At 42.1% G+C, this 15,197-nt stretch overlaps 1 protein-coding gene across 2 annotated transcripts in view; it reads left to right on the forward strand.

Annotated features, from left to right (window-relative positions):
* The window catches only part of PRKAR2A (protein kinase cAMP-dependent type II regulatory subunit alpha), a 171,262-nt gene that overhangs the window by 146,665 nt on the left and 9,400 nt on the right, over positions 1-15,197 (forward strand). For both annotated transcript variants that reach the window (XM_053297417.1, XM_053297416.1), the window contains 4 exons: positions 1,076-1,229; positions 7,615-7,716; positions 8,573-8,647; positions 13,172-13,237. In XM_053297417.1, the coding sequence (XP_053153392.1) occupies positions 1,076-1,229; positions 7,615-7,716; positions 8,573-8,647; positions 13,172-13,237 (397 nt within the window). The remainder of the gene's footprint in view (positions 1-1,075; positions 1,230-7,614; positions 7,717-8,572; positions 8,648-13,171; positions 13,238-15,197) is intronic.

Here is a 15,197-nt window from a genome sequence, read left to right on the forward strand (position 1 = left end):
CATCTGGTGGGCCACTATGTGAAACAGGATGCTGGACTAGCTGGGCCTTGGGCCTGATCCAGCAGGGCTATTCTTATGTTCTTATGTCCATCTAGCTCATAATGTCTATACAGACTGGCAGCAGCTTCTCCAAGGTTGCAGGCAGGAATCTCTGTCAGCCCTATCTTGGAGATGCCAGGGTGGGAACTTGAAACCTTCTGCTCTTCCCAGAGTGGCTCCATCCCCTGAGGGGAATATCTTGCAGTGCTCACACATCAAGTCTCCCATTCATATGCAACCATGGTGGGCCCTGCTTAGCTAAGGGGACAAGTCATTCTTGCTACCACAAGATCAGCTGTCCTATTAATGACAGTTTAACTACGAATATTTATATACTGCTTTACAATAAGTTACCATAGCTGTTTACGTGTGTGTGTGTGTGCGCATACATACACAAAATGGCTCAAGACCCATGGACTATGAGATGTGTGAAAATATTCCTCCTCATGCAAATGTTGCTGTAAAGTAGAAAACTGGTACTTTTATCCAGACAATAAAATGTAAAATCGGCCCATTCCCTAACATAGTTTGAACTAAAATTCTTACATAGCGAAGTTAGACATTGAGAAACAATACAGTGTTTTCTGCTTTGATTAGAAACAGAGAGAATGCCCATGTGTGCTCAGAGGGAAAGTGGTGGACTAGAATTGTCTCTGTGGCATTGAGAGAGTAACTTTTCTGTGAGAAAACTCAGTTTTAACTGAGTAGCTCAGTTAATCCCGTCTGTAAAAGGGTAATAGTGGCTTGTTTCACAACCTGCTTTTGAGAGCATATTTTTGTGAAGATATAAATAATTGCTATAGTAGTTATTTAAAAAATAAACAAAAATCCATTAAAGACTCACAGCAAAAAGAGGGAAATGAAATTGTTCTGGCATGGTATGTTCTGTTGAAACCATAGAGGAGAGGTTTGGAATCTTATTTTTATCATGAGGTAAAAACAGCCTTGTTTATGTTTGTGTCAAGCTGATCTTTTATTAGCAGCATATTTACATTTGGTCTAATGCCTAGGGTTTGTTTGTTTCCCATTATTCTAGAGGATTGTATGATATTTTTGTAGCACGAGATGGTCAGGCTCGCTGTGTTGGCCGCTATGATGAACATGGAAGTTTTGGGGAGCTGGCCTTGATGTACAACACTCCTAGAGCAGCAACAATTGTTGCAACAACAGAAGGAGCCCTTTGGGGATTGGTAAGTATGTTTGGGGTAGGGTGAGGGGGAAAGTTGTTCTAGTTTTGTGTGTATTGTACAGCAATAAACATACCAATTGTTGCTATCCTCCTTCCCCTGCCCCTGCCCCACCTGCATATATAACATTTTGAGAATTCCTGGTTTTGGCAGGACTGGCTAGTGATCACATTATTTTAAATGCTTAAGCAGTCAAACAATATGTTTGTTTGACTGCTTAAGCATTTAAAATAATGTGATTGTAGATCTAACAATGTGTATAGGACCTTGGCCATTTATCACTTGAGCTAGGTGCACTGTGAGTGCAGAGGGCTCATACTAAATGAACACCTAGTCTCAGTAAGCTTACTTGGGAGCCTCTAACATAAGCTCCTGGCAGCCACCACTGACAGATTTTACCTTATTGGTTGTCTAAATCATTAACCTTATGCCTCTTTCATGCCCACACAAGGTGGACTGGGGACAAAATTCTTGTACCAACTGATGGCTGCTTTTACTTTCTGGATTTATTAGCCACCTTTCCAGCAAAAGTTGCCCAAGGCAACATTCAAAAGATAAGTTAAATTAAATTAATATTATTAAGAACATTCATATACTGCTTTCCAAACAAAAAAGTTATCAAAGCAGTTTACATTTTTTTTTAAAGGGAAAAAAAGGTGGGGGGAGACAAGAAAATGGTCCCGTGTCCCAAAAGGGCTCACAATCTAAAAAGAAGTGTAAGGTAGATACCAGCAACACCACTGAAGAGGTGTTATACTGGGACTGAATTGGGAAAGCTGCTCTGTTAACTATAGGAGAAGCACCTCTTGAAGAGATGTTGTCAAGCTCCTGCTATGGATTGTCCACCAGGGCAACCAAGGTGGTTTCAGTTCCAAGCCCAGAGTGAAAACTTGATTGAAATGGGTCTAATTTGTATCTATCTCCCAAGACCCTCTGCAACTGAGAGGCCAGCATGTGTTCTATCAGCTTGTCAAAAAAAGGGAGAGGAGAAACTGGTTCATAGTTACCTAGATTGGAATGGTTGAGGGAGGGCTCACTGGGCAAAGAGGCACCTTTTAATGTGGTGGTTCTCTTTATTTAGCGGGGGGGGGGGGGCGGTAACTGGCCCTATCCACCCCCAGCACAGTACTTCCAGTGACTGTTGCTGGTGTGTGTCTTATGTTTCTTTTTAGAATGTGAGCCCTTTTAGGGGTGTGCACAGAACCACCAACTGCGGTCCGGCACTGGGGTGGGGGGTAGCTTTAAGAGCAGCGGGGAGGTTTACTTACCCCTCCCACCGCTTTCCCACTCTGGCGCCGTAATTCTAGGAGTAATTGGGGCAGCAGGATACCTCCCCGCCGCCCCTTCCCCGCTGTTGCTGGAAAAACTCCCAGGAGTCCTTTGCACGCGCGCACGTCACAGAGACATTGTGCGCGCACTTCATGTCTCTGTGACATGCGCGCGTGCAAAGGACTCCTGGGAGTTTTTTCCAGCAATAGTGGGGAAGGGGTGGCAGGGAGGTATCCTGCCGCCCCAATTATTCCTAGAATTACGGTGCCAGAGAGGGAAAGCGGCGGGAGGGGTAAGTAAACCCTCCCGCCGCTCTTAAAGCTACCCCCCACCCGAACCGAACTGCCCAGGTCCGGACCGGAGACTTTTTCAATGGCTACCGGACCGGTCCGGGCCCATCCCTAAGCCCTTTGGGGACAGGGAGCCATCTTATTTGTTTGTTATTTCTCTTTGTAAACCGCCCTGAGCCATTTTTGGAAGGGCGGTATAGAAATTGAAATAATAATATAATAATAATACTTACTTAAGGTTCAATAATATCCTGCTCTCCCTCAAAGAAGAGTGGAAAATTATCACCAGAAACTGGGCCGCCTTCTTCCTGATAGCCCTTATTAGAGGTGATGGGCAAAGATCAAGAGTGCATGAGATGGTGCTCTTAGTGCCCAGCGTCTTGTCTATATTGTCAGGCTGGTGCTTGTACCGCTTATTTTCCAAGAGAGGTATTCAGACCCAACCAAAGGCTGTTTGCCATGTGGCATGAGGCCCTGCTGTCCTCATAAGCCAAAACCCCTTGGTCATTTGTTCAGTTCTTTGGAAGCTTGGCTGTTTAGTTCCAGTGGTCAGTTGACTTTTGTCCATCTGCTTTAGGGACGCTGCAAGCACAGTCTAAAGCCTCATCTCCCTGAGAGGCAGTGAAAGGAGCTTAGCAGAGTCCCCAGAGCTGACTGCCAGCAATGCTGCTTTTCCTGTGATATGTTGACGAAATGAGAAACTTTCCTTCAAGCATTAATCTCTGGTATCTGTGCGGCTGTTAATCTCAGAGCTCTTCATAGTTGCCTGCTGTAATTTGCCTCTGTGACTCGGGCATCACAGAAGCTTTGAAGTACCCTGAATTCACCAGACTTCATGGCAACCCACATTTCATCCATCTCCATGATGATCGGATAGTTTTGATAATCAGATGGTATCCACCAGTATGCTTGTGTGTGTTTGGTGGTTTGCCTTTCCTTTCCTTGTTAAAAATGACATACACTTTAATTCCAGTAAATACGAACAATACTTGATTTTAATGTGTGTGCTTACTGGATCAGAGAAAGGCAAATGAGTGCTGACATTTTATTCCAGATACTCTTTTGGGTGTAAGATGGTGTCTGTTAATCCTTTTTTGAATTAACTTGCTCATTATGATCAAGATAGTGACCAAAATCTTGAAAAGCAATGTAGATAGCCTCACTACTTGTGTTCTCATTGATGCAATTTTGCGTGATCATAATTATTTTTTCCCTCAATGATCTATATCACTTTCAGTTTCCCAGAGATTCTCTCCATTGTTCTTTTTTTCTCATATTGCTGCTATTGGAACAGCTCTCTCAATTACCTTACTTTGTCTCACAGCTGCTTATTAGAGCCCTGAGGGCACTTTTGAGTGACAGGCTCTCCTCCCCCTCTGCTGCTACACATAGAAGCCATTAACCACAAGTAGCACTGCAAGTCTCTACTGGCAAAAAAATGAGAAACTGAATTTTATTTTATTTTTAGTTCTTGCACAACCATTAAAGATACAGATACCTCTTCCTCCTGGGTTCATTTTGCTAGTTCTGGAAAAACTCGATAGCCATCATGTTGTCCTCGGCTCCAGACCTATTCTTCTGTTCTTGTTTTCCAAATTCATTTCTCCATTATTCCTAATGCTAGTTTCCAGTCTGTCACTTGCCTGCATCTTACTTGAGATGTCTTTGATTTTCGGAGTAACTTTCTTGTTTAGGTCATTTCCAGGTCTTCTTTTCCATGGTATCTGTATGCCTCTAGGTAGCTGTGTTATACCTGGACCTGTGTTATACAGAAGAGGAGTTAAGGCAGAGATGGTAAATGTGTGCATAGGGTTTTTTCTTTGCTTGACAACTTCTGTGCCTCAATGCACATAGTTCAAATCCTCATATTGCTGCTATTGAACTGCTCTCTCAATTACCTTACTTTGCTGCTATTCCAAGATGAATCCAGAGATTTCAACTTCCCATTCATGAATGTTCTGTGTCATTTATTCCAGCCCTGAAATGGCTCCTTGCAGGCTCACCTCTCTGGGAATACAAAGGTGTCGCAACAGATTGAGACCTTTTTGAATCTTGACCATTGGCTTTATAGGGATTCCAGAAATTTTAAGTTGTTGCCAAGGATTGATCATCTAATCCTGGAGTATGGGTGTAGGGAAGATTTGGGCAACGACTAATACTTGAATATTGTAGATGAAGTAGAAATCAACACATGGTTAGAATAATGGTATCTATTCCTGAGCTGCACAATATTACAGCATTTTGGGCTTTGAGTGATTTTTGTCTACTAACCTAAGGAGCTAGAGCCAGATACTGAACCTAAACACCTGCCCTCAAAGTCCCTTAGTAGTGCTGCCCTCTTCAGTTACCAGATTTTATTCCATCTGTGGTGTTCTTGTTCTCCTTGGTTAAAAGAAGAAAAAAGCCGTATCCTCGTTCCCCTCTGGTGACAGTGCTCTGGTGACAGCACTCAAGCCCTTCCTTTCCCGGTAACTGAATCACATCCTAGATGTTGTTTGTGGCTTCCCTGATTATGCATTCATTTTCAGGCCATGGTCAAATCATCTTGCTTCTTTCTCCATACTATCTCTTAAGACCTGCCTGCCTTTCTGGGACAACACAATCAAGACTTGGATCTACAAACGTTTCCCATCTCTTTCAGTTGCATTTACCAAAGGCAGCACTATTTTTGTCATCTGCCATGTTCTAATCAAGTTGCCATTTTTCAAATTCTCCCACTTCTTCCCAAAGCATTGAACGAAAGTTTGATTTCTCTGCCCTTCATGGAAGGATTGTGGAGCTCTAGTAATCTGTATGCCATATACTTCCATTCTGCAGCAAGAAGTTAGCTGTGTTTGTCATAGCACTGAGGATGATGTCTTACATTGAAACCTTTGCTATTTTGCTACATTTGCTACTTCTGTGGTTTAGTTTTTAAGTTTTTAAACTTTGGGATGTTTTTTAAACTTTGGGATGTTTTTTAAACTTTTGACTATTCGAAATTCAAAATTAAATATAACATCATACAAAATTAATTATTGCTGAAAGAACTGGCTTTAAAATAATATCTGCAGATAAAATCATCCAAGTTAAAAATGTAAAGATCTGTAGTAAAGTTCTGGGTAAATAAAAAGTTATCCACCCAGCACCTAAAGGCAAACTATGTTTGGGACCAGACAGCCTTTCCTGGGAGGAACATTACATTTAGCATTCCATAAATGGGGTGCCACTGCTAGCAGCTGAGTCATCTGTTAGTGACTCCACCTTCTAACAGCATGTTTCTGTTAGCACAAATAAATGGTGGGATTTTCATTAGAAGTATAAAGATATTTTATGTTCCAAGTTGTGTATTATTTTGCTGCATTGGGATGGTTGTACCAGTGTTTTAACCTGGTTGTGTCGACTAAGAAGCAGTTTCTTTGTGTATATTGAAACAAACAGAAAAACATGTGATCTTTCTACATTGCAAATAACATTGTCATGTGTTTATATGAAAATTAACATGGGAATTTGGTCCTGAAAGCCATCTCTGCAGTATCTAGAGCATCTTAAACCCACTCAGTCATACACTGCCACCTAGTGGCCACATTATATTGCAGAGATCTCACCCTTAGGTAAGAGAGAACTTGGGGAGTTCACGCTGAATCATTGTCGTGCCCATCATCCATTATTTTTCCTGCTGTTACCTGTCAGTTGATGTAGAAACCCCTGCATAGCTGACAAACTGCCTGCTCTTACACAAGTGTCCAAAGGTCATCTAGTGGATTCAAACTTTTTAGTAGGCAAGATAAAGGAAAGCTTTCTTAGTGGTTTGTGGGGCAAGTCTATATTCCACTCCCGAAACTGAGGTAAAGGACAGGTTAAAGATACGTTCCTGAAGAACAGTTAGTTGCAAAATAAAACTACGCAAAGTACAATGAGATTATTCAGGGCTGAACAACTCAAATTGCCTGGTGGGCCGGAACCATCCACAACTTGGCATGCAGGGGCTGAGGTCAAATTTTTAGCACATTAAAGTTAAAAAAATATTAGTTACTTGTGGATCTATTCCCCCTGTCAATGGACCCATAGTTTTAACAAAGGGTAGTGGCCAGAGAATAGGTCCTGTCCCTGCTCAATCAGTGGCGCCCCTAGAGTGCATGCCAGCCCCAAACAAATGCCAACTCCTCTCTTCTCCATAAATTGTTGCTTTCAGGCTGCAATGCCAGGCATGCTTACATGGGCGTAAGCTTCGCTGGGCACACCATGGAACATATTTCTGAGAAATCATACACAGGATGGTGCTATAAGGCAGTTTCTAGCTCCTGCGTTGCTGCAGGATACCTGGGGGCCAGTAAAATAGTCCCTGCAGGAATCCAGCCCCCGGGCCTTATGTTGTGCAGGCTGTTAACTAGTTGCCTGTGGCATGAGCTCTCTGTATGTAACTTGAACAAAGAAAAACCTATCTATCTCCTCATCCACTTCATTAGAATAGGTTTCCTACAGTTCATTCCGTAATAAACCAGTTTCCCTTTAATAATGTGCTGCACTTCCTTACCAAAATAAATGTTGCTCACTTTCTACAGCCAGTTACGATCTCTCTTAACTTCATCCTCTGCATAAAATGTGAGTAGGGGTGCACATTGAGAATTAATGTTAGGGAAAATCTCTCCTGTGCCTCTCATCTCCTCCCATTTCCTTCCCAAAGTCAAAATATGAGCAATTTCAGAAGTTCAGATTTCAATTTCAGGATACAAGCCATTAAAATACTGTAACTTTAAATGGGAGTGTCCTGTGTTGTGTTGATGTGACTATGACTCAGATAATAACGGCTAAGGGAAAATAACCCCTTTTAATACTGTTTCTTAAAGGATCGAGTGACGTTCAGAAGAATTATACTGAAAAACAATGCAAAGAAAAGGAAGACGTTTGAACTATTTATTGAGTCGGTGCCCCTCCTTAAGTCACTAGAGGTAAAGTCTTTTGTGGCAAGCAAACTAACCTTTAGGGGATTATGGGAGGTGCTTTTTCAGTATGGTAAATATTTGGATGGGCAAGGGGTTGTCCTCCCAAAAGGATAGCACTAAGCTTATAGACTAGCCTTGTAATTTGCCTCTTGTCTGGATGCCATTCCCTGATTGAATACCTAAGAGAGAAACTCTGCCATGCTGTGGAGGTTTCATGTGTGGCAGTTTCTCAGAGCTTAAAGGACTTCTTGTAGGAGAATGTCAAACTACATGTGGGAACTTAGAGTGCTGATCTGTGTTTAACAGAAGGCAATATTGAGCCAGCTGGCAGAGTGTCAGGAATGTCATCCCATAGGGTTGCATGTTCAGTTCTCCCTATCCTCCTCCTGGTTTAAGATTATTTTACTTAATCTCAGTAAGATGAAATGAAGACAGAAAGCTACACATATGCAGCCCAGCAGAGTAAGTGTACAATTGCCATGGCTGCTTCCCTCTGGCTCCCAGGTCTGATGGAGCTGACAGGCATCCGTTGCTGAGCCCAATCTGATGTATTGGGAGGGATGAAGAAAGAGAAGTTAATCTCCTAAACCACTTCCTTTGGGCTAGCAAGTCTGAATGGAGAGTTGGGATGGGGAGTGGCATGCTGCTGGAGCAGTGGATGGAGAAATAACTTGGTAGTTGGTTAGGTTGTTGCGGGCCAATGTATGACTTGTTGAAATGCTTCCCATGATAGGAAATAACATGGAATGGGTTTTGCATATGTCCGCTTGTGGGTCCCTGTGTCACCTTGTTTTGGAGGTAGCTTGGTTATGACAAAGAAGGCAGACCAGGGCAGGTGAAATTGATGTTCTTTCTGTTTCAGCCTTCAGAGCGCATGAAGATAGTTGACGTAATAGGGGAGAAGACGTTTCAAGATGGGGAGCGTATCATTTCTCAGGTATATCGGTTGCAGTTCTCTTGCAAAATACACCATCATAATTGTCAGTTTAGCTTGGCTTCATTTGCTGTGTTATTAACATGAACTTATTTTTCCATTTTAGCTGATCACTTAAATAATCAATAAGAGATATTACTTACAAGCCATAAACCTCTAATGTTCATTTTTATAAGAAAGTAAGAACAAAAAAGATCATGGGTTTTAGAAGATTCTCTGTAAGTTTTCTAATTTCTTGACAACCGCAGAAAAGTAGTGATCCAGAGAAACAGAGAGCTTATTAATGCTCTAGAAATAGAACAGATCAAATCTGCCCAACTCCTTACATGCCAAAGGGATTAATTGACTCATTTGGCTTTATATAGCTGTAGTATGTTCCTCTTACAACAATATATTATCCAGTTTTGTGTTTCCTTTGTAGCCATATCTTTGCACAATATGCTTTGTGCCTACTTTTTTCATATCTTTTTTTCACTTAATTTACCGTTAGCTGGTAAGCTTCAGTCTTGAGTGAGTTCAGCACCCACTTGACCAATTCTCTTAGCATCATCTGCCTAGAAGGCTGCAGTGATGGTGGAAACAGCTGGCCAAATTCTGTTTCCTGCACAGTGCCTCAGGAGCCCTCAGGATTTAGGTTGTGCCCATAATCCCCAAGTCTTTTTCTTAGGCCTTTGTCTCCTACACCTTCTTTTTAGGTTTGTGTTTTTCACAGCACTATAGGGTTATAATAAAGGAAAAAGGGAAGGTTGTGCTGTCGAGTCGGTGTTGACTCCTGGCGACCACAGGGCCCTGTGGTTGTCTTTGGTAGAATACAGGAGGGGTTTACCATTGCCATCTCCCGCACAGTGTGAGATGATGCCTTTCAGCATCTTCCTGTATTGTTGCTGCCTGATATAGGATTTTTCCAAATTCTGGGAAACACACCAGTAGGGATTTGAACCAACAGCCTCCTGCTTTCTCAGCAGGTTACTTCCCCACTGCGCCATTATGTGGCAGGGCTATAATAGCAGTATAAAAATATAAATATAATTACAATTATAATTATATTTAGGGCTATTTATATATTATATTGATTTTAATGTAATAAATTTTGATTTTAATCTGCTTTTAAATGGTTTTTGTTTTTAACTATCATGTGGTTTTTTAGGTGAGCCACCTAATGGCGAAGCGGGGAAATGACTAACAAGCCAGAGGTTGCCAGTTCTAATCCTCACTAGTATCTTTCTCAGACTATGGGAAACCCTTATATCAGGCAGCAGCGATAATGGTTTACAACAATAAAATAGATACAAGACACAATAAAAGTAATAAAATTAACTAAGTTGAACAAAGAGGAGAGCTGGTCTTGTGGTAGCAAGCATGACTTGTCCCCTTAGCTAAGCAGGGTCCGCCCTGGTTGCATATGAACGGGCTATTAGAAGTGTGAGCACTCTAAGATATTCCCCTTAGGAGGATGGAGCTGCTCTGGGAAGAGCGGAAGGTTCCAAGTTCCCTCCCTGGCAGCATCTCCAAGATAGGGCTGAGAGAGATTCCTGCCTGCAACCTTGGAGAAGCCGCTGCTAGTCTGTGAAGACAGTTCTGAGCTAGATGGACCTATGGTCTGACTCAGTATATGGCAGCTTCCTGTGTTCCTATGTAAATAAGTTAAAAGGTTAAAAACCACAATCATCATTAGATTAAAATTAAAAAATTTGAAGGATGGTATACGCATCGAATAAATAATACAATCAATCAATCGATTAATGATCCTTAATTAGTTAAAATCTTTTTTACTAAAAAGGTGCCCTAACTTAATTGGGAAATGTTCCTAATTTATAAAGTTACAAGTGCCATCTTAGAAGAATCATCCCCCACCCCTTTCTCTCTTCGGTACCGAAGGGAAATGCCCAGGGTGGGGCCTGCTACAACTGACATATACATCATTTAAAAGCAAAGTCTTGTTATCAGGGACAGTAGGTGAAGCAGAGAAAATGACTTTGAAATGTGTCTGCTCTTGTTCAAATGCTAGTGAGAGGCTCCTTGCAGTGCAAAGCCACAGTGTATCAGAGGCTTTATTTCAGCATAAGAAACAGGCAGCATCCAGATGAGTTAATCAAGACATTCATTCTAACAGGGCTTTGTCATGACTAACTTAGTCTGGGTGCAGCCCTGGGAGAATACGGATAATACAAGCTGTAGCATATAGTCTTTAGTGGGCCACAAAAGGGTATCAAAAAGAGCTTACGGAAATGTAGCAACTTTTGTGGACCCTTTTCTTGTGCAGTACCTTTCCACTGAGCGGGAAACATTCCTTCTGTGAGTGGAAGAGGCTTTCTGCAAGTGACAGGTCACCTTTGGATCCCAGCTAAAGTATGATTTTTTTCCTCCAAACTGTGTTAGTAATATGCATATGTAATACACTGTTATTAAAAAGCCAGTTAATGGGTTTTAATCAGCTGCTGCTACTCCTACGGATACCACTTTTCAGCCAAGTTTTCAGAGTGATTTACATAAAAATAAAAATAAAGATACTTCTCTGTCCCCAAAGGGTTCACAATCTAAAAAGAAACATAAGGTAGACACCAGCAATAGCCAATGATGAGATGCTATGGTAGGGCTGGATAGGGACAATTGCTCTTTCCCTGCTAAATATTAGAGAATCGCTACTTTAAAATGCTCTGCTTTCTTCACTTAAGGGATATAGCCATTGTGTCCCTAGATTCCTTGCTCCTTGTGTGGTGTTGTCTGGGACCTCTTTCCAGTCAGCTATCCCGGCATTAGGTTTCTTTGCACAGCTGTTCTTTCCATAGAACATATGTGAGGTTTTTATTGCAGTCAAACCAACTATTCCTTCTCACAAAAGCTGAGCTGGAACATTTTGCTGCTGACAACGTTGCTTCTTGAGGGGTTGGAATATTTATGGACATTCCATTCTGTCATACTGGCTTAGCTGCTCTGTATCAGAGGCTTCATGACACAAGTACAATAGGTATTTAGGTGCTTTGATTTAGTTTAAATCCTTTAGTTAAGTCAGTATTAGAGTCCAGATCAGAGAAACATGGTGTCAAATCCTAACTTTTTCTCATGAGATTATTTTGCCTTCAGAAGTAGGGATGTGCATGAATCGTGGTTCGTCGCATGATTCAAAGCACATCCCCGACAGCACTCCTCACAGCTATATTCACATGCCAGAGATGCTCTCCCCAGCTGCCCTTGTGTGATGCTGGCATGCACATGGCCTCCACACATGCGCAGTGGCCATTTGCACGAACAGCAACCACACAAGGGCAGATCACCGCCAACGTATGAAGATAGCTGGGAGGAGCGCCACTGATTCAGGAAGTGGCAGCACACAGAGGAGCAACAGGTATGTACTTGTTTTTCTCCATTTTAAAGGTGCTGGGGATGTGTTGCGAATTGTGATGAATTGTGATTTGTGCACATCCCTGTTCAGCAGGCAGGTTACTATTTGAGTAGCCTTGGAATGTATGATAAGGATTTACTAAAGGTTTTGTTTGTTTGTTAAAAAGAGCCACAAAGATGTCTAAACATTAATTTCCAGTTGAACCCTCTCCACCTCTCCCCACTTTCTTAAGTGGAATGTCTCTGTAACATAGGATACTGAGATGGCCATGGGTAACTACACAAATTTCCTCTGTTGCTATTAGGTTGCCAAGATGTATGAAATGAAGCATCTGATAATAGGCCAATATGCACTAGGATTACATAAAGGCCCTGCTCCTTGCCGGGGATTTCCTTGCTGCATGCAGCCAAGAACATGTTGTAGGGACCCTCTCTGAAGACTGCAAAGTCTGGGAATACAAAAAAGGAGACAGGCACATGTATTGAATTGGAGAGGAGTTGCTTGCTGTGGTGATGAGTTGGAACTTCATGATAGCAAGGATCGTATGCCTTTGGTGTTGCCTATTCACGCTAGGAAGTTAAATGGAAGCAAATGAACTGTGTGGAACTACATGATCTATAAAACTTGAAAGCCATTGTCTTAAGACTGATGCTCCTTTTACATCTTACTCTGGTATGGGTTCTAGAGTCCAAAATACACCTTTGGTCAGGTGTGAAAGGGGTGCTCAAGAAAAATTTGGAGTGTGTGCCTTTAAAATACACTATAGTAGTGATCCTTGAAACTTTATCAGAATATTTAAGACATATAACAGATTTTACATGAAAGTTCTCTGCACCCTTAAGAGTCCTGGGGTTTTTGTAGTTTTCCTTTCTGTACTGGGGTATGGATAACAAAGTGAGCGTCTGCACCTAGGATGACCATTGTGCCATTTATGATTCTCTGGCCCGTTTAGGTCTACCTTTCTTCTTTCCCCAGCCAAACTACTGAAGTGGTCCCAACTACTGAGGCACTTAATGGATCTTTTGACATCTCTTTCTTATTTAAGTGTCACTCAACATAAACTTGTTCTATGCTGCTGTTTGCCCTTTCTAGCAACTACTGACTTCAAACGCAAAACCTTGTTTGAAGTCAGTGTTTGAACAGAACTTCGGGAAAATATCTGAAAGCCTTTTTTGTCTTCACAGGGTGATAAGGCAGACAGCTTTTACATAGTAGAGTCTGGTGAAGTAAAAATTTTGATTAAAAGCAAGGTGAGTAAGAAAAATGGCCATTTAAGATGATGAAAAAGTAGGGGTTTCTTTTTTTGTGGTGGGGGACATATTATATTATTTATTGTATTATTTGGGGGGAAAGGCACACTGAAACATCTGTATGCTGGTAACAATTCCTTCAGATTCTTAAGGCTAGGGTAGGCTGTGTGAGTAAAAGTTCCACAAGGCCTTAAAGGAAGTGAGTCTAACCATGGCAGAGTAAATACACTGGCATGCAAATCAGAATTGTCTGATTCATTATGTCATTACGGCTTAGACCAATCTAAGCCCATTTGAATAAGGCGGAATCCTGGAAAAAATTCCATCTTCAGGGTTCTCTGTGTAGCACCAAGATAGTTTACACGTGTGCAAATCCCACAAGCATCTCTTTTGCTGCTAGTACATGCATTTGGATGTGTCAATGTTGTTTTCAAACACACATAATTGTGGCTAAATGGATACCTGCACAATTTCAGACATGCCTGTGTACACCAGTTTTGATTTACAGAAATTTATTTCCATGTTGGGAAATGTGTAAAATTATGATCCCAGAGCAATTGCATGCCTAGAAAATGTATAAATTTGCCATTAGATACTGTTTTCAAAATCGAGAGTAAGCATAGGGCTGGTGCCTATATGTATTGCTGACAGGCTCTTAACCATGGTTAAGAGACTATGAGTAAGTAGGCTGTGAGCTTGTGCACTACTTCTTCTTACCCTCTGTTATGTAAATTCTCCCACTCCCACTCCTTGTCCGAATTAACCCTGTGGCAGCATTTCGCCTGTCTCTGCTAACTGGGAGCAGCCAGCCAGCTTCAGCTCCTAGTTCTAAACTCTGATTAAAAGCTAATCCTGGTTAGCATTGGTGCAAGCATAATACTGCACCATGGTTAATGCTGATAAAGGAAAAGAGTGGGGAAGTTTGTGTGACAAAGAAGGAAGGATGTAAGCTTATGGCTCACTTGCACTGATGCTGAACCTGCTCTGGGCCACTGTCAGCAGAGTTTTTCATATAAATCACCGCATGTTTTAGATGACATAAATAATGTTTTTCATATAAATAATTCCAAAACCTGGAGCTCCGTCCTCCAGGTTTTCTGATCCTGCAGCAGCCTCACCTTGAGGGTAGGAGAGGGGATGTTGTGGTCATCTATCATTAGGCCTTTCCCCTTTCCAGATGCCTGGTTAGGCAACCTCAGAATTTTGAAGGTTGGTCCTTGAGGGTGGGCCTCAGAGATAGGCTTGGGATTCTGTTCGTGTAGCAACCACCGCACTGCAATTCAGACTTTCTACCAGAGCTGGCGGGGGTGGCTTTGGGTTTCTCCAAGCTTATTGTCTTTGGGAACTTCTTATGTCCACGCTGAGGCCCCCTTGTAGGAGCGGCACAGGATTTCATGGCTTCCATGGCAACCATGGGCCTATCTCAATTGGTATTGGGGTCCTAGCTACCTGGCAAGACATACTCTGGATCTGGTTTTTGCTGATGAGGGAATAAATGATCTGGCAGTGGTGGAGAAATCAAATAAACAAATAAATAACTCCCTTGTCATGGACAAATCCTCATGTGGTGGGGTTTAGTTTGACTGCTCCATCTACCCTCTGCTAACCTGCTAATAGGTGGACCTATTAGAATGGTCTGCCCTCGAAGCCTTATGGATCCACTCGGTTTCCAGAAAGCCCTTGGGAAGTTGGAATGTGGAGACAGCCCAGGCTATTGGCACGGTCACTCCTAAATGCCCTCTTTGGAATAGTAGAGCCCATTCTGCTCCTTGGTATTTAAAAGGCCTGAGTAAACAAAAAGGGCTTTACCTGGCTTCTAAAGGAACAAAGTGATGAAGCCAAGTGAACCTTATGCCTATTCCATAAGTGGGGTGCAACCACTGAAAAAGCCCTATGTCTAGTAGCCACCCACCTCACCTCATTTGACAGGAGCACTCGGAGCAGGGCCTTGGAAGATCTT

This window comes from Hemicordylus capensis, chromosome 2, assembly GCF_027244095.1.
Source record: "Hemicordylus capensis ecotype Gifberg chromosome 2, rHemCap1.1.pri, whole genome shotgun sequence".
Taxonomy (NCBI): Eukaryota; Metazoa; Chordata; class Lepidosauria; order Squamata; family Cordylidae; genus Hemicordylus; species Hemicordylus capensis.